Raw genomic sequence first — 23,377 nt, forward strand, 5'->3', positions numbered from 1 at the left:
TTTTCATCAGATTGTAACCTTGGAACCTCAAATTGGAAAATTATCTTGTTTATAAAAAGCAAAACACAATAAGTCATTTCTGCAGGACTGTTATTGGACCCAGTGTACAATAGCTGACTTGATGAAATACTGCTTTGTTTAGTTTTGCTCTTAAAAATCTCATTTGTGATTAAGAGGAAATGCTCTGACTTTGAGAGCACGGGCAGCTCTTTTGTCTTTTTGAAAGGGGAAGAAATTGTATTCTTTATTCCTTCTTTATTATAATTTTCTATACCCTTAGAAAATCTAAACTGTAAGTACACGTTGACTGGGGTATGATGTGATCATGAATATTTGAAAATAGATAAATAAATGTTTTTAATTCCCTATGACAAAGCACTCAAAAAGGAATGTACAATGTTAAATACCAGTCCACATGGACACAAAGTCTATTCTGAAAAACACATTACTGTAATTACTTTAAAGAAGACAGATGATGCACATGGGTTCAAATTAAATCTTGAGACAAAGCAAACAAAAAAAGAATCAACATTCAGTGATGGCTCCTCAGTCCATTTGTATTGAAGTCCTTACATATTACAGGTAGAATATACAGTACATGTATATTGGTTTACAGACAGGCAATATAAAATGGGCTAAAGTTACCGAAGGATATGAAGAACAGCATTTACAAAATGTTGATTCAAGTACCTCTAACTTTATACTTCAGTTCTCTGGAGAATTCAAAAACATCTGTACAGAATGTACAAGAATTGTATCCCATGTTGCACTGGATAAAGGTTTCCTCTGAAACTGATATCATATCTTGCTATATACTATAAATGCTAAAGAGAAGTAAAGATTTTACAGTTTTATAAGAGGAAGACAAAGAAAATAACAGGTCCTACAGTACAGTGCATAACTTCTTTTATGAAATTTGCTTTTGTTTAACATTTCAGTGAAGGCGCCCAATACCGTCTAAACTAGGTCATAAAGTTCTAGGTCATAAAATGTTCCTCTGCGAGTAAAAATGTTTCTTTAACAGCTCAACACATGAAATGACAACTCAGGTTGCATAACTTTACAGAAATACCAAAGTGTGTCATTTTTTTTCAGAAAAACTATCAGTGGTATTTTGGTATCCCTCCTGTATGGTATAGGTCCAAAATTATTTCTTATTAATTTCTTAGGAAGCTCCCTTGAAAAAACTGTGTAATTTGCTACTAATTATAGATAAATAGAGACAATGTTCCGTGTTCATTCCAATATCTGAGTGAAGTATGCAGAGAGCCTTCTATTCAGTGCACAGCAGGTCAGTTGATTTGTTTGCAGGCAAGCACCAATTTAACATATATGGGGAGTTAAGATTATAATCATTTTGGTTTCCATAAAATCAAACTACATTTTTTATGCTATTTATGGTTGTTATTTTTTTTTAATCTATAGCCATTGAATGTATTTATTTATTTCAGTAATAATCTCTACTTGTAGTAGTCCATTTCTACAGTCTTACAGGCTCTATCACAGGAAATGGTGCAGCATGTAATCCAATTTGTAATTTTATCTCACTGACATCTGCTTCACTGAGCTTTCTCAAACAGTTCCCACTGCTTCATATTAAAAGTGTTTAACTGGGCAAACACAGGGTGGCTTTTATTATGAAGTCACAGTGTATTTGTCACCGACATTTGCATTCAACATAAATGCATCTACAAAACAAGACAATCATTCTCAGCATTTTTTCATCAATGGACTATTTTTCACTTTAAGAGGAAAGTAAGTGAATGAATAGGAGCGACCACCATGACCTATTAGAGAGTGGCTGTAGTATTGAAATGCACTTTCTGTTACCAAGGTAACCACAGATGTCACCACATCAACTAGTGCTGAAATCTTCAGGATTATAACTTAAGGTTTCAGGTATTAAATGTAAATGTAAATGTATTGAATTTACTTGGGTTTAAATGCAGCTGTTCTTTCAAGAAAAACCTACTTTAATTATTAACAAGTCACACAGTTTCTTCCAGGAAACCTAAGTGGAAATTATTAGAAAATTATGAACCTCCTAAAAATAAATAAGTGTTACCAACAATTCTAAAATCAATGGGAATAAGATGTCCACACATACTGTGTAGGTCCGGACTGATGTATAGTTCCTAACTCCCCATCTTAATTTTTAATCTCACATCAGTATGAGACAATCTACAAATTAACAATCAGCACCTCAGACAACTGAAGCTATTTCAATTACACAAAGGGCTGAAGAGCTGATTGCGGCACTGACAAAAACCACAGGCACTGATGTGGTGACAACATGGGAAATTAAAATCATTCAGAAGGAAATCTTTGAAAAATAACAAGCATTAAAAAAAAAATCAATTCAACATTAAAGACGCATCAATAACATGTTTTCCATAAATCACTGTACACTGTTCAACACGTCAAAGTCTTACCATGAAAACTGGTAAACATCAGTGGCAATTTAAGACAAAGGGATTTGTGCAAACAAGTAAAAGAGTTCATAAAACAAAACTTTGACACAAAAATGATGCCTATGCTCATAAAAGGAAAATCCTATTTAAAAGAGGAAGCACTTAAAAGTTGAAAAGGAGTATTTAACAGTCTGTCATGCACTTACTTCTCTTTAAAATTGACACACTTCTTTTTTTAAATATTGAAAAAGTGTGACATGAAAGATTTAAACTCAGTCAAAATAACTGACAGCCTTGTCGGCAGTTCTACATTCAGACTGAGCTCAATTATCATTCCATTTTATTACTCTGCAAAATCCTTTCAAAGGCTTTAACACTGTACCATTCACTTATTGTAATAGGTCCTACTGAGAGGCACAGTTAAAAAAAAAAAAACACAAAAAAAAACAAAAAAAAAAAAAACTGAGGTTTTCCATTCACAGAAGTTCCCCTTCACTTGAGTGAAGTGCTTGAACTTTTAAACAAGGGCTGTAATCATAGCTGCATGTCAAATTAATCTGATGAAAGGGAGCTACAGCCACGTTAGACAAGGTGACGTGTCCAGCTGTGGTGGCACTAACCAGCTTTGATACAGATGTTTCTGAACAATGTTGGAGGAAAAATTATCAGGTGACTTTCCGGGTGGAGGCAGACGTCGTTACTCTGCCTCTCAGGTTGAGCAGACAGCGTCTTTCTAAGTGCAAGGAGACGGTGTTTCTTCAGTGTCAGGGTCTCTGCGGGTCATACTGCTGATAGCGGTTCAGCTTGTCCGGGTCGTTTGAGGCCATGTGGGTGAAGTCCTGGAAAATGTCCTGATAGGTTTCATCTCCTGCAAGAACAACAAGGACACAAGACATGAGCAACAGCAAAAATTAAAAAAAAGCTGACAGAACAGTGGTTCCCAACATTTCTTACAGAAATGTTATCTTTTCTGACTGGTCATTTATGCTTTTGTCCTAACAAATCACTAGATACCTTTACTCTTTCAGCGCTGTAAAACAAATCAAAGAATCTGATGCTGGACTGGACCTGTGATGAGGGGTCACAAGTAGATATTGCTTCATTTTAAAAGGGGTCACAGGCCAGAAAGGTTGGGAACCACTAAAAGTGAGATTAGCGCTACATGATTTGCTAAAGTAACAACAGTGACCACGTACGGTATCACGACAGTGAAAAAAATGACCTCAGAGTTTATCTCCTGCTGTGGCACAGGAGCATACCACACATATTTGCTGCACAGACACAACAGGGTATGATAACAATGTATCATTTAATAACATTTGTACGATTTTGCTTACTAAAAAATCTGAAGCTTTCTCACAAATGTTCTAATGAACTATAAAACATTCCTACAGTGAAACTCCCTCTCGGCTTCCCTCTTCCACAACCAGGAAGAGGGAATTCAGTGTTTTTGCACAAGAGCACTTCAGCAGGGTGGGTGCTCTCCAACCAGAGCCTGAGCCCGCCTTGCTACTCACTACACCACCCTTCTGCAAATAAGTGCAATAAAATATTACAAGAGCCATGAAATCTAATCTCTCTTGACCAAATTCATTTAAGCCTCACCATGCAGGTGTAGAGCAGGATAAAATATCAAGTGTTTAGCAGAGTGAAGGGTCTATGCACAGTGACAGTGTCATCAGAACAAGAATGAAAAAAAAAACGAAAAGGTTGGCCATACCTGTCAGAGTGTCGGCGTGGCTTGAAATATGAAACAGATCAACACAGAGGCAGAGAAAAGATGGGAAAGAACAGAAGAAGCGAAAGGCAAATGTTGCCAGAAAGCCTTTTCATTAGCAACTGGAGATCGACTCAGAAAGAAAAGACAGGCCCACAGAGATTAGTTTTTGTCAACAACTGTATTGTGTTTAAAGTGCAGGAGTTTATGTACAAAAATACAGTTGTGTTGGCCTCAGCACCCCAAAGAAAACAGAAGAACAGAAGAAAGGCACAAACTCTGGGGAGGAGAGTGAGAAAAGAAAAGCAAAATACAGAACAGAGAGTGAATTTACAGAGAGACATGAATGAGAGCAATAAAGAAGAGTGTAGCAGTTCTCAACCTGTCCAAGTTGCAAGTGTTCAAATTTCCCTTTTTGGGTTTTTAATCAATTTTTAGATGGCAGCAGGAGACAGATATTGATTGAAGAAAAATATATTTATGGAAATAGAAAAAGCATTATTATGTTTTAAAAATATATATGTATATATATATATGTTTCCCTAACAGTTTTCGTAGATCAACACTGAAATAATCACAAAAATCACAGAGCAACCCCCAGGCTGAGAAACGCTTCTCTGCACTGCTTCTACACACTCAATCAGGTAGAAACACTTGAGTCGAGGGAACTGTAATTTTAATAAAATGGGGAGGGAGGATTGATGAGGTTTGTTCTCCCTCAGCGGTCCCATCGTTCATCAGCTGATTGGAGGCGCTGATGAAGAGGCCCTCAGGTATCAAAGAGGACGTTGAGCTGATGCTGGCACAAGGCAAATCCTCTCGCAAAGCAAAATGACATGAGGATCATTCAGTGGCTGGAAGCACGTACTTCACGCTCTGCTCTACTGCTTCTGCTAAAGACAAACCTTCCTCTGTTCCTCTCATGATCACTGCCAGTGTGTCTGCTGTTGACTTTCAGACAACAACCGTTAGCAAGAGTTTCTTTATCATTCCCTATCAACAACAATTGCACATGCTAAAAAAATAATAAGAATAATTTCTTGTCATAGGTCTGAAACATTCCTGACTTATTTTTTAAAATGCGAAAAATAACCACAGCGGATATTCCACCTTTTAAAAAAGCAGCATTCAGGCTAATAACAGCCAGGCTACCTACAGCAGCACATCTAGCCCTCAATCTAAGATGCTTTATTATTTTTGGACAAATGGACAACAATTCTGAGTATATCCCCATCCTTATGTCATCAACGCACATAAATGCACAAGCCCCCTTTCCCTACAATATGACAACGTGGTAGAAACCCCTAAGTATCTACCCTAAAGGTCACAAAAACTTAATCTGTAAAAGCAATGACAACACAATCAGTTACTCCTATTCTAACAAGTCAACATGTCTCCAGACAAGTCAGCAATTCAACACATGACATATTGTTCTGCCAGCAGCAGGGGGCACTGCTCCATCAATGTGAATCAGCAGAAATAACCATTTAATCAAAGTGCTTTGGTGCCCTTCAAGGATTTGGGGTTGCATGGTGTGGAGATGTGGGATGAAACTGGGGTTAGCTTGATTTTTTTTTTTTTTTCCTATTCACTTTCAATAAAACTCAAATGAGCCTTGCACTCATCCCTTGACACATTCTTTGTGAATATCTACTTTACTTTTTTGTAAAGCTCACATATGACTAAGATAAATATAAGCTAGTACTAGCAGGTGATAAAAAGCTATACATGTTTACATGTGGACTATTGCACTTGTTGCTTGACGATATAGCATCCTCAGTTGGTTTGTCTATATTTGAGTAAAAATCCACTAACATTCGAGACGATCAATGCGATGGCACTAAAAGGCCTTTCGTCTTACAATTCTGGATTTCCCATGATTGTGGGCAAGCACACTTAACAGACTAATAACCAAGACACAATATTGTCAAAACAGGAAGTAAATACATCACAATCAAAACAATAAAAGCAGGGATGTGTCCCTCATGGCACTCATCCCTGTGCAACCAGAGTCACTCTCAACTCTGCATATACTGTCAGACTATAAAGAAATGTACGTATGCATATCATTTACAACATGTACAGTATTTCTACTCATTATATGGTTCCTAGAATTATCTTTAAAAAAAAAACTGTTGCAAAATAGACTTCTTTTTCTGACCACAATAGCAAGATGCATCATGTTTGGACAACAAACACTTGAAATAAGTAAACAGGCCTTGAAAATTGTTAAGACTTAAAAAATGGGAACCTTACAGTCACGGGAAAAGGTACAGCAGTTGCATAACCATCAATAGGAATGTGCATAAATTAATTCTGACAAGTCAATTTAAGATGAAACTTGGCGGTTTATACACACACATTAAGCCTCCCCTGTTTAGATGATATAAAATGTCATTCAAAAGTCACGATTATTGCCAGATAGTGAAAACTGCCTTCACTTTGAGGCCTGAGTGTCACTGGATACTGGTGGCAGTTACTGGGTAGCTAGTTTTTTGCAAAGATACTGTGATTGATAGCAGAGACACAATACTAATTAAAATACAAAGTATTTTAGCCCAAAAAACAAATTTCTCATTATTTACTATAAATCATTTAAAAACCTCTAAAACAGAGGAATCAACAAAAGTAGCATAATTTACTCTTAAAGGGAGGAAGTACAGACTATCTAGTAAAAAGTGACACTGTTTCTTTTAATTTTGTGCTATCAATAATTCTACATCAGTAACAGTCACTTAACTGAAAAAGTGAATGTTCCACTTTGGAACAAAACTCTTCAGTAATGTCCAGAGTCAATGGCTTTAGCCCTGTCACATTAACATAGTCTAGCACCTGATGCTATACCAGACCAAGGCGCAGTTTGCCCAACAACTGGCGGGAGCTGGGAGGTTAAAGTAGAGGTTGCATTCAGAGTTAGAGCAGGGCACAGGAGCACAACTGAGACGGAGTTGGACTCAATTCACTCTAATCAATCACTGCAGTGAGTGGATCAAATATCTCCTAACCTGGAGGGCTCTTAAGAAAGGAGACGTCTCCTTTTTGTAATCAAATCACTGAGAATGAATTGTGTGGGGATTTAAGCCATCCTCTTGTTAATCTGCTGTTTTAAGTCAACTGACCCCAACTCTGAAACCTGGGCTTTACATTTCCTCTGGTGAGCCTGGTTTTACAGTATGTTGCTCCTGTGTTTGGACCCAAGTGGACAGTTTAATTATGTTTCGTCCAGCTGCAGGCTAATAAACTCCTGCATGCACTTCCTGTACTGCATTTCGGTGGGACTGTTGGTGTTATATTGACCTGACTGGCTGTAGGGCCCCTCTGCCTCACGCATCTCCTCGTTCATCTTCGCCAGTCGCAACCTAGGGAGCAATTAAAGAAACAGAGTCTCAGATCTACAGAAATACAGTGAGAATATGAAGTGTCAGTGCAAAAACTCTTACTTTTTATTTCATGGTTTGAGTTGTATTTTTCCTTTACTGAAGCCCATTTCTCAGACATGCCAGATATATAGCCCATTCTTAAAAATACATATCCCCAAGTCTGGCTAGTAAATGAAAGCCTGTCATTAATTTCTGAATAATAGCCCACTGTTACGAGTTTTATTTTCTACCTCTATTCTGACTGAGTAGTGACATCTTGTGGCCAAAAAGATGCCACTCCATGGTTACTGCGGAGACATGCTGAATTAGGCTTTGAGAGAAGCTTCTCAGCTCTTTCAGCTTGTAATAAAACTACCAAAGTCAAGTCAGGTGAATGTATTTTGTAAACAGCTGTGTAAAGTTGTGATTATGTGAAGTGAGTTAGTCACTGGCCATGTCTGCTCTGCATGTGGGTCTTGTTTTATCCTAGAAGTAACTCACCTGAAAGTTAGAATAATATTAAAAGAATTGGTGTTTTTTTCAAAGGCAACTCTCCCGGCATAATATAAACAATCATAACTAGTAATAATGATAACAGGTATGATACTTACAGGGTGACAATGTCGGCGTTGGCTGCCTCCACCGCTATGGTCAGGGGTGTCTTCTCATCAATGTCTGCAGCATTTTGATTTGCTCCTCTTTTTAAGAACAAACACACTTGCCTGAAACAGAGATCAAACATAATTTGAGTTGTGGATCACTTTTCAAAATGCCCTATCAATATTCTCTGTGTAACAGGTGTAATAATGATGGTAGGAGGTGTGGAAACAAACCCTGTATGTCCCAGCATAGTGGCGTGGTGCAGGGGTCCCCGACCCTGAGTGTCCTGCTGGTTCACATTAGCTGCATTTTGAAGCAAAAACTCACAGGTGACCAGTGAACCCTGAAATTTAATTTCAAATGTTGATGTGAGACACTCGATTACTGTCAAGTGACAGAGCACATTCAACAATACAAGGTCATTTTGAGTTTTTTTAAATGTTCACACAAGCAATATACACTGTTTGCACAGGTCTTCATCATATCATCCATCACTGCACTTTTAGCAATAATGAACCCCTTGTACTAATTAAATTAGTGCAAGGGTTTTAAATTTCCTATGATAATACTAATTAATTTCCTTCCTGGTCTGCAAACTATCCACTGAAGACAGGAAATGGTACTAAACTGACCGGATAATCTGTACCACTTACCCCCTGCACCGCCATGATAAGCGGTGTCCTCTTGTCGTCCTCCGTGTTGACCCAGTTGACTTCAGCTCCATGGGCCAGGGCCTCCGCCATGTCTGGCAGGCTGCGGGCACATGAAGCCCAGTAGAGCTGCAGACCGGGGCTGTACTCCTTGGGCTCATAGAAAACCATCTCCTTACAGGGCGACGGAGGAGGCAGCGTGGCAGGCATGGGCATGGGCGGAGACTCAGCAGCATCTGAGAATTGGGAAGAAAGATATATTTCATAAGCACCTGTGGCTGTTCAGTTTGCCATTTCTTCTCTCTGTCCTCTTCTTCTCTCTTGACCTCCAACATCACTTTGTCTCACTTATGCTTGTGCGAGATGCTGTTTAAACTTGGCAATGAGATTTAGATAGGTGTGGATGTCAGTGCGCTGACAGAGGTGTTGATTTGTGTTTGTGTGTCTCACCTGCATCTGCCAGGCTGTTACTGGAGGGAGTGTTGGCCAGCATTTCCCTGCTTCCATCAGCGCTGTTTTGAATGCCACTGTCAGCACTTTTTACTGTAAAGCAAAGAGTCTGGATCACTTTTTTTGGAACAAAATCACAATCCTCAGCACCTATAACTTCCTCATGCAGCCTTTGGATAAAGGCATTCGCTTTTCTGCACCTAAAACAAAATTTCATCTACTAGATTTTGCCATTTGCTCATTTCTTTCCACTCCTATTACCAGAAACAGTAGGTGGTCCTAATATTTTGTACAGTAAGTGTACACACGAGGCCCCAGCTGAAACAACCAGAAAGAGGACTGAATGAAAGATCCCCACCATCACCTTATGTGTCAGGTCCCTTGATACCAGAAATATGACGAGACAAATGAGATACTAATGCAAATACCAGAGACCGACCAAAACCATGTGTGAGAGAAACACTCCCCAAACGCCCCGGGAAAAACAAAACATGGTACGCTCTGCAATATGATGGGATGGTCCATTAGGAGGGTCTGGATGAGGGAGGGACAAGAGGAGGAGTAGATGGAAGGTTGTTAGTCCACGGCCCCGAAGCAGTGAACACGAATGGACAAAGGGGGGTGGAGAAGCAAGCGAAACACTAAGCATTTAGTACTTACTGCTCCTGAGCTTGGAGGAGGTGTCAAAGTAGGAGAAGAGTGAGTCAAGCTCATCAGGACAGAAGAGAGAGTCACGACGGGCCTCCAAGCCGCTGGCAACAGCTACGCAAGGGATGATGGGAGTTTGGATATTGGAGGGCGATGGGAGTAAATTGAGTGTCAGAGTTGGGGTTGGGGGGGTTTGGGAGTAGGCGGTGAGAGCAGGGGTTAGTCCAGAAGCACAAAACAGCCACGAGAGGAAAGAAGAGAGAGTGGGAAAAAAGAGAAATTGAGGAAGAGGAGAGAGAGGAGAGCAGGGTGAAAGCACAGATAGTTAGACTACCAGCTCAGCTGACACCAGAGGAGACTGACTACAAGAAGCAATGGGAGGCAAAGAAGGCTTAGACATATGCTGCTCACAAAGAACATACAGTATGCTGGGTGGATGGACACTTCTTCACAGCAGTGCAGAAATCACATAGAGCATACAATAGACGCTTTGCCCTCTTGATGCAGCGTAGGTTTGTTTTTAAGAGGCATCCAGTTAAAATCTGGTTGTAATTGTGTTTCATTGCCGTACACTTGCTCTAGAGAGTTTTGTTGACGATTACATCCTGTAAAACATTTGTCATTCATCAGGTTCAGAGATGAGGGAAAGGTTACAGAAAATACAAACTGTTGAGTCAAGGGTGTGTTTTACATTAATTTTTGTACTGACCTGTCTGTCCAGAGACGTTTGATCCGGGTCGCAGTTTGGGGGTAGGTGGAGGGGGTCTTGGGGGCAGATGTTCAGAGCTACTGCTCAGCCTCTTCTCCTGTTTGCTCAGAGAAACCACTTTATTGCGAAGCTCCTCGTCTGACGGCCGGCGTACAAACCGGCGATCCACGTATTTGGCTTTGATGTAGGCCTCTACTTCGTGTCTGGCAGGAACAAGAAGCACAGGTTTTGTTTGAGAGTAAAAACTAGGGGTTTAATTTATCATTAAATTATCAGGGCCAAAGTCATATTTATATATATTAAGACAATAATACCTATATTATATTATATTATTAACACTGTTGTCAGAAACACTAAATGTTCTGAATACAATAGAACAAATCCAGTGAGAAATTAACCAAGAGAAGAAAATATTTACACACTTATTTATTGTCCTGGAGAACTTATTTTCTTTTGTTATGAAAATACCAACATGCTTTCTTCTCGTACTGTACCTTGGGTCTCCTGGCTGTGGTTTTCTGGCTCCTAGCTCCTCTCGCCGAGCCTCATAGATCTGGTTGATCACCCTATTCCCCAATTCACACATCAACTGTCAAAAAAAAAAGGGGGGAAAATGTAGTTGACACAGCTGGATAATCAACCAGGCAGATAAAGGAAGATAGATATTTAATTTAAAATTAAATGTGTGCAATAAAAATATTTAAAAAGTGAGTAAGAAAGCACTTGATAAAAGAAAGACTTTCAGTTTGAACTGGATAGTTCAGATACATTGTTTTTGTACATCAACTTTTCCTCACTAACCTTAAGTAATTCTGGTTCCCATGTATCCAAAGTCAGAGACCGAACCTTAGAGAAATGCACTCCAAGACTTCTGCAGATAAAACAAAACATAGAGTGATGTAAAGTCAATACTTTTGAGGTTCAAGTGTAATTTAGGTTTCAGCCAGTAGGTGGAGATCAGCATATTTACAGATGTAGCAGCACTGATCACAAAAACCCTGTATGTACCGAATATTGTTCATAGATAAATGGCCAGTGCTTGGACAGCACTGTGCCTTTATATACATGTTTCTTAAAGTTATAAAAAATGAAACTAGAGGGAAAGTGGCAGAGATTTACAGATTTATAGTCACAAATTCAGTTATAACATTATGGGAATATAATGTCTACAATCCATTAAATTAAATCCTTTAAATTCCTCAACCCACCCTGTTGAGGAAATCCCAGTACATTCTGAATTACTTTTTTAGGAAAGGAGTAGTGTAGTGAGAAAGGCAGCCTGAATCCCGAGTGATTATTCCTTTACATTGGAAAATATGAGGTCTGACCTGGACACATATATGCAATTCAAAGTTTGGCCTGAATAATAATTAAATATTTTACCCTGCCAAGTAATTAAATGTTGTCATAACATCCCAAGCTGGGTGTTCATATCAGTGTGTTTACATTTCAAATGTCCCATAAGACCAAAACATCTTGTACATATACTCATACTGTGGCTCTGATGGGAAAGATTTTCCATAACTAAAGCAACCAAAATTAACTTCTGCAAATATAAATAAATAAATAAATTGTGCTGATATTAGTTCCTTGAGTTTATTAGTTACTCAGTTTCTTCTTTCTAGAAACATCTCTAAACTTTCCTAATACTTTAATGTATAAGTTGTTTATGTTTATTACTTTGTGTTTTCCTTTGTGAGTTTTCTTTTCTTTTTAATTTGATATTCTATTCATCTACATCCTCCATGTCTCAATGTTTATTATTGCAGGTCCAACTTTTGATGCCGTTTCTATGTGCCTAGCTATTTGTGTCATAAGTATGAAAAAGCATATAAAAGCACATAATTGGATCAATAAAACACAGTACTTGTGTTACCTGTGAATGCCAGAGCACTGTATACAGAGGGTGATGCCCAGATTGATGCTGGCCCAGCGGGGGTCTGGCTGGCCACAGTCGCAGCAACAGGCATTGCCTGGGATGGCCAGGACTTTCTGCAGGGCGCTCTCTCCTTTCAGCGATCTCTCTTTTGGCTCCCCACCAGAGTCCAGACTCCCTGTTGATGTGGACGACTTCCTGTCCAGCTTCTAAGATGAGAGAGATAGAAGATATAGACTCTTTATTTCTTTCTGGTTTTCATTATTAACAGTTGTGTGCAATATTTCTCTTTTATTTTACTGGTTGAGGTTTATCTCTTATGTAATGTATTTGTCTATATGAATCATTTCAACCATCGAATCAGTCTGTCAGTGTCTGTTTTCTTACCTCGCCATCATCTCCCTTGTCGCGGAAGGCGGTGGCGATGCTGTTTTGGACGGCTTTGATCCAGGCCTGTCGCAGCTTCTCTGAGTCTGCCTGCATCATACAGCTCCTGTTGGGACAGAGAGACATCACAACACTGCTGTGTACTCAGTGTGTGTTTTTAATATATTGCTGTGCTCATTAGACTGATAGGGAGATTAGAGAGATATTTCAGGGACTCAAACTTACTTGGTGGGTGACACCACTTCGAAACAGAAGCGACGCTCTATGTCTTCACAGTGTTTGACTGTACATAGCCTAAGATCCTCTACCACCACTGTAGGGTTGTCCTGTGGGGACAGCACAGCCACTTTGGTTGAACGCAATGCACAAACACCACTGACACACCAAAGAATTTCAACACAACATGGTGAAAGAGTTGCTTATTTCTTTTGGAAGTGAAGGCTTTTATCCTTTGTAATATTTAAAAAAAACCTGCTGACAAAAAAGCAACGAAACTGTCCACATTTAATGTCTACCAGTTCATCCGATCAGTCAAACAGCTGTTTCATGTTTGTCTATATTTGGCAAATATATCATGGGTCACTGTGGTTATCCTCTGCTGTGAGGGCAAAAAGAAAATGCAAAAAATTGTGGCATTCCCACCCTGAGAAAAGGGAGCATTAACAACACACAATCCTTTCTACAGTGTTCAGAAGTGGAGCAGAATGTGACTTGAGCTATACAATGGCTACATCTTACCAAACAGTTACACACAGAAACATATCTTCACATACAACTGCGGTTTATCCTACACCAAAGTATCGTTTTGAATTGACTACTACTGCTCTAAAATGAGGCTACAGCATCTTGCTGAAAATACATGGAGGGATATTTGTGCTCGAGGTCAAACACATGCATATTTGATTGTGGTTGGAGTTCAGAGAGTCACTTGACATACCTTAAATTTCTTCTGGTACACTAGCTGATTGTTTTGGATGGAGAACCAACGTCTGAAAGGAGATCATGAGTTCATTAAAAAACAAAAGCAAAAAAAAAAAAAAAAGCAAAAAACAGAGTCACATGCATTTACCAGGGATGTTCCTAAAATAACACAGTTTGACGTCCTTTGACATCCAGAGAGAACTAATGAGTAGAAAAATTGATACAAGAGGGACCATGTGTCAGCTCAGCAAAGTTAACAAAACAAAACGTGTGCATTTTGGAGAAAAACAGTGACTTCATTCATTAATTTCTTTGGAATAAAATTATGAAAAAAACAGCAATAGTTCTATGAATTCATCCAGTTATATGGGTCAACTTGAAGAAACAAAGGGGAGAGGGTGAATTGACTGACAGGAAATGCATTAAAATTTTCATTCATTTTGTCCACTACTGCATTACTGCTTCCCACTTACCCATTTTATTCTCACAGTCATATGAAAAAATACTTTATCTAAGCATTTAAAGCACTTTCTCAGGCATTAAAATGTAAAACACCTTTCATATCTCTGTTCTTAATTGTGATGACAGCGCTTTCCCTCTTAAACCCATAATAAGCCCACAACAGCTATTCTCAATGCATTTAAATTAATGTATTCATAAAATTGATAATTGAAATACGTCTGCTGTACCTATTCCATGTCTTGAAGGCGTTGCTGGCCCTCTTAAACAGATAACCCTCCATGGCGATACCGTTGTCTGCGTCCACATTGTACTCCAGCTTGGTGTCGTCATTCGAGAAATCCTGAGAAACAGATGGAAAGGAAGGAAAAGAACACAAACAATCACAGTGTTAAAAAAAAAAAAAAAATCCATATTATCCTCGTAAATCCTTTGGTGCTTGTAATTTTCCCTGGGGTCACAAATGTGGACTATTAGTTTCACTAATAAGTGCTAATTGACCTTGTACAGAGCAGCACAGCCACTGCTCACACTGACCAGAATGAGATTTCACACCATGGACCAGACAAAAACAATAGTCTTATGCTTAGAAACTTATAATCAATTACAATGTATCACCTGAGAGAGAAGGCTAAATATGTGTCCAACAAAATACTTCAAGATCCCTAATGTGGAGTTACACCCCACTTCTCCAGGATTTGCCTCAAGGCTTCAAAGTGTTTAACTTTGTCCATCACCAATCTGTCTCTGAAATGAAGATCTGACAAGTTGAAATGGTAAGAGCACATAACAAATGCCAGGAATGCCCAGATAACACATCGCCAGCAACAAGTATATACAACTCTGTTTTTGTTTGTGTGCAAAAAAGAAAATATAATAGGTTAATGTTTAACTACTGGTTTGTGAAGCGCAACCATGTGTAATTCTCTTCCCATTACTGCTATACATGCACAAAAACTAACAATCTTTAAATTACGAGGCTACATTAAATATTCCTGTATGTATTTGGCTAGATTACTGAGTAGGGTATTGTCCTCCAAGGAGTAAAAGCTGAGCTGAGTTTTCATGCATCCTTTCTCTCACTGACTCTGCTGTAACTCAATCTGCTGTGTTGTCATGGGCCTGTCCCTATGCCCAGTCTATCTTTAACTACCTGAGCCGCTGCCACACTTTCCTAACACCCTCCCAGCTTTCTCAGTTTCAAGTGACATTGAACACCATGATGCTCGTGTGTGCGTGTGCATGTGTGTATGTGTCCTTGTGGAATCAATTTCCAGTGTCATTGTCTCCACAACCAATTACAACTCAGTATCTAAGTCTGTTACTGTAACGAGCTGGGGAATCATCTTCTCTGTTGTCCTTCTGGAACAATCCAGAGTATGTTTCTGACTCAGGCTCGACCGATTCATCTTGACCCTCATTGTAAAAGCCAATGAGAGTAAGTGCTCTGATCAAAAACACTGTAAAACCTCCAGAATTAAAAAAACAAACCAAACTTTTAGAGCAGCATTGATACAGTTAAAGTTAAACATTCCTGCCTTTTACAAATGCAAAAACTTTTAAGTTGTGACACTGAAAAGACAGATAAATGAAATCTTATCACAGAAAAGGCCCAGTGTAGCAAACTCAGCAAGTAAAATACGTCAACATTGTTAATTCTCGGTGCTGAGTGGAAATTACCTCAGTCATTCAGCAGGCATTGACTACTGTCTCCTGTTTACTTCCTTGAAAGCAGCCATGCTAAACATGCACATAAAAAGTGGACCGATCGGATATATCAGGATTCTAATGGTTCTAATGGGTTTTGTTATTTTATGCCCTATATTTATTTATTTTTTATTTTATATTTATCACAAATTATTTTCAAATGGTTTTTCTTGTCACATTTGTTCTGTCTTATCAAATTGTCAGTCATCTGTAAAACACTCTGAATGGCATGAACCTGTAGGAAAGGGACTATATACACAGAGTTTTATTAATTGATTGTCCATTTGTACAATGCCCTCCCCTCTCATTGCCGACGTAAATGTGAATGTAACCCGAGCGAAAGCTTAACAAGTTAAACCCCTCTGCCCTACGATACCATGGTGTAATCAGATGGATGCACACTCACTCACACAGACACACACACAAATAACATTTTCCTACATGACATACACTGGGACAAGTGAGGTTATTTTGGGTGCACAAGGGGAACAAAATGTGTCTGTATTAAGCTTCTGAACAGAAGGATGATGGAAAGATCAGAAACCAGTTTAGGAATTCAACAATTCAAAACTGGGACAAAATTACTACAAATGTGTAGAAAAATAACTACCCTTAAATTCAGCTTAGGTCAGGGAAATCACGACAGTAACACTGGCCACTTTGATCCATGTGTGCATTCACTCACACATGTACATACACACCAGCAAACACTTTATGACCCACAATCCCTAAGGCCAAAGACTGAAATACAAAGTGCAGCACTGATGCTATCATGTGAAAACCCTCTTGGTTCATTTGCTTCATCTAAGGGTTGAGAAATTTCTGTGACAACTTAGTTCTCGGAAATAATGTTCAACCCTGTTACATGTATGTAAAAACTGGTAGTGGTCAAGCTATAAGCAAAGCTGTTGTTCTTAGTTCCTGAAACATTTTAGAGACACAAGGTTTTCCTCTGACTATGGAGATACATTCATTTATTATCCAAACAACCAAAAGAGGACAATCAACAACAAACAACAGCAGCAAACCACTCACTAACGTCAAAGCGGCAACCTGAGTTCACACTGACAGCAATGATGGGGCATCAAACTGCATGCTGCATAACCAAGACGCATCAAGACTTATGCATGTGTAATACTCTAAAATGAAGGAACAGATGAAGGTGCAAACATCAACACAAACACTGCAATGCAGTCTCTGAGCATGAGTAGGAAAGGAAAGCAGAGGAGAGGAGATGACAGACAGGGGCAGGTAGGACTACAAGCGGAAGTCAGATGGAAATCGATGCGGTGACTCTACGTACGGAGGTCGACCTCCAAGCACAAAAGTTGCGGTAGTCTGGCAAAGAGTTGAGCTCTGTCACCTCCTAAAACATCACACACAGCAAGAGAATGACACACAGTGAAAAGAAATGCATTTCCTCACGCTAACACAGAGAAATTTCAGATATCACAGATATGCCAAAATAAAAAAATGGAGTATGCACAAGAGACACACTCACGCTAAAAAAGCACAAACGTAAACACAGACTATTACTATAAATAGGAATGGGCACAGAGACACTGTCGCATGCACGGACACACACATATTCCTACTCAGTGCTTCTTAGTTGCACTCACCAGATACCAAACATAGTGGAAACGGCTGAAAATCTTCATTTCTCATCGACTTTATGGAGTGTGTGCCAAGTTGTGTGTGTGTGGATGTTTTCCTGTGAGGCTGATGAATCTTTTCTATCTCAAAGTCGGCCTGTGTAGCATCTCAATGACAGTCCGCCACTACAAGCAGCGCCACTTGTCTCTCACCTCCTCCTCTACTGTGGCTCCGTGTGTGTCTGTCAAAACTTTCGTCACAGGCTCTGTTGCTCCTCCTCCTAAGGCCTCATGCTCTAAGCGAAGGTCATCAGTGTGTGTGTGTGTGTGTGTGTGTGTGTGTGTGTGTGTGTGTGTGTGTGTGTGTGTGTGTGAGAGTGTTGCTAGTATGACTGTTGGGTTAGAATAATTAAGTGGACTGTGCAGAGGAGCTCAGGCATCAAACATTTATACTGACCTCAGTTTAACAGACGTGTACTCAGCTTTTCCCTTTAATCTCTTACCTCGCTCATGTGCTTGTCACTGAAGTAACCAATCTTTTAACCATGCTAGCTGAATGTCTGTAATTTTCAGCCTTTAACAAAGCATTTAGTATGTATGCCTGTTAAGGGACTGTGGCTTATTCACACAGAAAAACAATCAGACTGCTTTAAATCCACAGCTGTTTATAAACAAACATAAACATTCTTTATGAGATAAGACAGGAAAATCTTTAAGTCAGCAGCCCATCACTCTCTCCTATAGCACCACTGTGACACCGTCATGCTCCATGGTCACAGTGCTGCTGCTGAATAATGCACACAGGCAGGCAGGAAGCATACTAAACACAACCTCAGGACCCCCTTCAACTCCCGTGAGTATGGGAGATTTCATCAATACAGTGACGGTGGGAAGGGTTTATGTGCAAGCACAAATAAAGTAGACATAGTGCACAGGAATGAAAAGACACTTGAATAAAACTAGCCTAAAGGAGGCAGCAAATAAAGGTTTAAGTGTCAAATGGCATAAAACACATAATGACACATAATAAAATGATGTGGGGCTGATATGGTCACTCAATCAATAACAAATCACCAATGCATTTACATGACTTACGACTGCCAAAACTCACATTCTGGCTCAGACTGAGGTATAAAAGAAACATTCTCTCCCCCGTGGAGTTTCACAATACTAGTAATATAAGTGATGAGGACAGCCCCACGACTACACAACCTGCTTCACCAACGAAACTACAAAGGAAAGAGGAGGCATCGGAGACATGTGTAGAGGTCTGTTATTTGAACGGAGGTGCAAATCACCCCAATCCCTGAGGCTGATACAGATCATTAGATCAGATTATACTACATATAGTTTATCAAAATAGCATTGTGGGTTCTATTGCAAAGCAGAAAATCAGCATGACGGGTTAAAGAACTTGTAAGGCCACAGATGTCTAAGTCGCCAAGGGAAAGACTGCGAGCTAACTATCATATTAAATAACATTTTTCCGCTTTGGCCTGCTACATTGGAAATGAATATGTAATATACCAGTGTTGTGGTGTATAGCAGAGATTATAACGTATACCAGACATTGTAGAGTGTTACCAATTTATCTTAACAGCAAATGTTGCTTTCACCTATTTCCAAGGTAAATATGCTGGTACATTAATTTTCCACTGCACTTGTACCTATACTGACTATCACAGGCATGCTTCACTTTATTCAACTGGAAACCTTTGCATGATTATTAAAAAGAAATGTGATAAATGCCACTATCAAATGCAGTGCCGTTTAGCATGTGTGAATAACTGAACCCATCACAGCACAAAACAAGGTATCAAAACAGTCTTAATTTGATTAATCAAATTGAGGTTGACTTAAGTACACAAAAACTGCAAAAGGCACAAGGACACATTGGGACAAATGAAATCTGTTAAATGGCATCTTATCGTTGCATATTGCCAGTTTAATTTGTGATGAACCAGCTCACTTGTTTCCCTGCAAATGATGAGAGCTGCAGAAGTGGAGTCTGAGCAGAAATCAAAGAGTACAGTATCAATCCAACCATGCAGACATGACACAGGATCAACAGTGAGGGGGAACAAGAAAGAGTAACACAGCTTACCTGCAGAGCAGCCTGAAGGGAGCAATAAAGGAAGAGAGGAGAAAAAAGGGCAGAAGTAGAAGAAAAGAAGAGACAGATGGTTAGAAATGTCTGTGTACAAACAGCTAGACGAGAGAGAGCAATGGGAGCAAGACAACATAAAAATAGCATCAAAGTAAATTGAGGGAGGGGAGGTGGTGGATAGGTGCTCAAGGACAAGCGGAAGCTGGCACACGTACCATCAATGACCGAGCGAGAGGGAAGAGAGAGAGGGAGGACAGGACAAACAAAATATATAGGGGAAAGAGATGGGGCCAAAAAAATAGATAACTACAGGAGGTACATTAAAAAAAACATGCCAGAAGAAGTAGTGCTTGCACACACAGACTGAAATGAATGTTACTGACAAGGCAGACAAATTAACTGCAGCCCAGCAGACAACAGCTGGGTAAAGGACTGGCAGATGTTGTCTGGAGTTAATGATGTTGCGTGATGTACAATTAAAGCTAAGGGCAATTTACCACCACAACAGATTGTAACATAACAATCTACATCCTGCTTAACTTTTATACTTGTGAGGCTTCATGAAGGTATCACTGTAAAAAATTAATAGAAGCCTATGACAAAACTGCTTATAAATAACTAGGAAATGTTTGTGACATTAAAACTGTGGGGGGTTATTTCTGAGATGGGTGCATGCTGAAACCCAATCTTGTTTGTTTGGAAATGGGTTTCCATCAGTTGTCAATAATGCATGGGCATGTGGCTGAGATCATCCATTAGGATCACCTTACACCTGAAGGTGGAGTAGTACCTCCATTCACTCAAATGACGTAAAGTAAACGGCCTAAATCAGTAGCTTCAGTGTATGAATGCTCTCTAGGGCAAATTATTTTAAATGTAATATTGTTTCAATTGGAAATAACTGATTTGTCCTTGGAATTTTAACATACTTACAAATGAAGAACTTTAACATGGGGCATTTTAGCATTCAGAGAGAGTTCAGTGGAAGGGAGCAGTGGTCGTGCAGGAGGTTGTAATCAGGGGGATAAGAGCACCTGGCTGTGGGGTAAAAGTCCTGCATGATCCCAGCAGAGCGCTGTGGGTTTACTTTTAATGGGAGGAGGCATATGTGCAATAAGAAAGGATTTGTGACCACCAGCAAGAGAATCTAACAGCCATAAAGTTACAACACACACACACACACACACACACACACACACACACACACACACACACACACACACACACACACACACACACGAGAAGCCCAGGCTCAGAGTAGCTTTGCCATGTTGATCACACACTGAGTAAGTATTTATGTTTCTGTGTTTTTCAGGTTGCTGGATAGAAGAAAGGACAATAGAGAGGTCGTTCAATATTTTCATTCACAATTGTGCACCTGATTATGTTGTACTGTGATTTGTGTGCCAAGTGAATGCTATGTTAGTTTGTTCAAAGTGTTTTGTACATTTGCATTTAAAACTGATGGAAGATGGGACCATATTGGGTGTGGGTGTGGGTGTGTGTGTGTGTGTGTGTACCTTTTGCTGGATGGTGGAGTGTTTCTGCTCCATGTCTCTTTTCTCTTTGGCTGCATCTACCACCAGCTGGTCCAACTGCAAGAGACAGAACAACTGATTAGTCAAGCTTACCAAACCACCTGGTCACACACTTTTCATTCTGAAACAGCACACTCAAATGTTAAGCTCTTATTCAAGACAAAACATGTTCTATCATTGGCTTCTTTCTTTTGATTTATCTCACCATACAGTTGATGAGAGTGGTTTTGAAAAGTATGTTTGTGTGTGTGTGTGCACTGATGCTTCTTTATTTCCCCTTCCAATCTTGAGAGCGAAACCGATTCCAGCAAATAAATAACTTTTCCACAGGCCACATCAAGACAAAACACACTTTCTCCTCTAAACAAAATGGACCGCACTTCAGAGACGTCATCATGTGTGAAATTGGATGGGGGGTGATTGATTCTCCTCGTCTGCAGGAGGAACCATTGCGTGCAGAGAGTAAAAACAAAGAATCTTTTGAGCGTAGAAGAAAGCAACAAATTAAAAAAAGGACTTCAATGAAGTGCTGGAGGTCATAGGGTGATGCCGAAAATGTGCCAGTTTGCCTTACAGCAGTGAAATTCTACTGTGTGCCTTTTGTCTGTTGCCACAGTGTGACCTAAATCAGCATGACTTGAGACTCAGACACAAAAGTATCAGTATCAGATTAAAGGTGAATGATTTTGGGAGGGGGTGGAAATACACATGAACAAGGGGTTCAAAGTCTCAGTCAGCAAACTGTAGCTAGATGCTCCTGTTAAGTGCTGAACTGATTTATCCACCAGGCATTGATTTTTCTTTTTACTACAGACCTATAAATCACCAATGATGCTCTGGTTTCTCTTCATTACACTTCATTTATAAAGAGGGAAATATAGCTTGATAACAAGTTTGTCAAGAAATTAATAACAGTTGTCACTGAACAAACCTTTGGCACATACAATCATTATCAGTCTCTTTTTGACCTGTGTACATGCCTTTAAAATCCCTGACTTCTTAAAAATAAGCATAGATGATATCAGTTGTTGGGGCTTCTGCTGAACAATCAGCTGTAAGTTGTGGCGAACATGTACATGGAATTTATAGAAACAACAAAAATGAAAGAAAAGAAAATAGAAAACAGAAATGTGACAGAAAAGGCATATTAATCATGAGTGCTGCATGTTTAGTAAAGACTAGGCAGGCACCAGTAACCACAATTTCCAAGTTAAAGGCCAATTCATACTAATGGGTAACAGAGAAGTCTCTGTACAAAATGATACACAGGAAGTCAGAACCAAGAATTTACTTCCTCTCTGATGAGGCAGAATGTTTTGTATTGTATTGTATTGTATGTAGCTTTTATCAGCCAATATTTTCAGCAAAATAGCATTCTGCTTATTAACAACAAAGTCACTGTGCTTTCTTTGAAGGAATACATATGAACATGTATGTATATGAAAATGCTGCTATCTGATATATTCGGGGGGACGGCCTTTGAGGGAGCTGGGTCTTTTGTTTTGTTTAGAGAGGAAATGGGTGGACGGCAAAGCGGCAGTCTGATAACATCAGATGGGAAATGTTTTTCCCTGTTGCACCATAACAACTCGGCCAGTGCATGCCATCTATCCGCTTCTATCTCTATCTGTAAAGGCAGGTTTGTGTTTGTGTGTGAAGCTCTCCACATATTTTGTCACAGTGACTCACCTTACCTTCAACTTCTTATCTATGTTACTGTGTAGCCCCCCGCTGACATCATCAGCAGAGACAATCGTCTCAAACAGTTCATTCTGCCTCTGCTTGTCACCTACAGACCACAGCAGCACACTGAAGCCTTTTGGTCAATCACTCAGCCTTTAACTCAGATCTGTCATGACATGCAACTATGATGACAAGCTGCATGATTCATTGAAACGATACAGAACATTCCTCTGAATGCAGATATTCATTCAGCATGTGTTCAGCCCTGAGGCTCAGTGTCATGGAAAGATGCATTCAGCAGAATAGCTTATATTTAGCAGCAGTCTAGTCGTTTCCAACAGCAAGGATGGAAAAAGTCACATTTTTAACATGAATCGTGATGTTGTCATGCAAATACATTCAAAACGGAACTTCAGATATCTCAGCCTATTTTGGTTGATTGTGGTTTAACGAAACAGTTGATAATATCTCCCTATCTAAGTGACGTATTTTCAGTTCTGCTTAAACTTTCTGTGTCAGCTACAGCTACAGCTACACATCAGCTCAGTAACTCCTTCTCAAAC

The 23,377-nt window shown here is 39.5% G+C and overlaps 1 protein-coding gene across 2 annotated transcripts in view; it reads right to left on the minus strand.

Moving 5' to 3' along the window:
* Positions 1-539: 539 nt before the first annotated feature.
* The window catches only part of acap2b (ArfGAP with coiled-coil, ankyrin repeat and PH domains 2b), a 51,395-nt gene continuing 28,557 nt past the window's right edge, over positions 540-23,377 (minus strand). The window contains exons 9-24 of one of the 2 annotated variants that reach the window (XM_071488031.1): positions 21,114-21,188; positions 14,418-14,530; positions 13,745-13,796; positions 13,033-13,133; positions 12,808-12,913; positions 12,421-12,629; positions 11,346-11,415; positions 11,039-11,133; positions 10,545-10,747; positions 9,848-9,949; positions 9,188-9,280; positions 8,741-8,973; positions 8,321-8,430; positions 8,099-8,209; positions 7,426-7,487; positions 540-3,279 (exon numbers count right to left, since the gene is read on the minus strand). In XM_071488031.1, the coding sequence (XP_071344132.1) occupies positions 3,176-3,279; positions 7,426-7,487; positions 8,099-8,209; positions 8,321-8,430; positions 8,741-8,973; positions 9,188-9,280; positions 9,848-9,949; positions 10,545-10,747; positions 11,039-11,133; positions 11,346-11,415; positions 12,421-12,629; positions 12,808-12,913; positions 13,033-13,133; positions 13,745-13,796; positions 14,418-14,530; positions 21,114-21,188 (1,839 nt within the window). In that variant the 3' untranslated portion in view covers positions 540-3,175. The remainder of the gene's footprint in view (positions 3,280-7,425; positions 7,488-8,098; positions 8,210-8,320; positions 8,431-8,740; positions 8,974-9,187; positions 9,281-9,847; positions 9,950-10,544; positions 10,748-11,038; positions 11,134-11,345; positions 11,416-12,420; positions 12,630-12,807; positions 12,914-13,032; positions 13,134-13,744; positions 13,797-14,417; positions 14,531-21,113; positions 21,189-23,377) is intronic. The other variant, XM_071488030.1, reaches the window with a different exon arrangement.

Source organism: Trachinotus anak, unplaced genomic scaffold, assembly GCF_046630095.1.
Source record: "Trachinotus anak isolate AG129_WGS33_773 ecotype Australia unplaced genomic scaffold, CSIRO_AGI_Tana_v1 ptg000010l, whole genome shotgun sequence".
Taxonomy (NCBI): domain Eukaryota; kingdom Metazoa; phylum Chordata; class Actinopteri; order Carangiformes; family Carangidae; genus Trachinotus; species Trachinotus anak.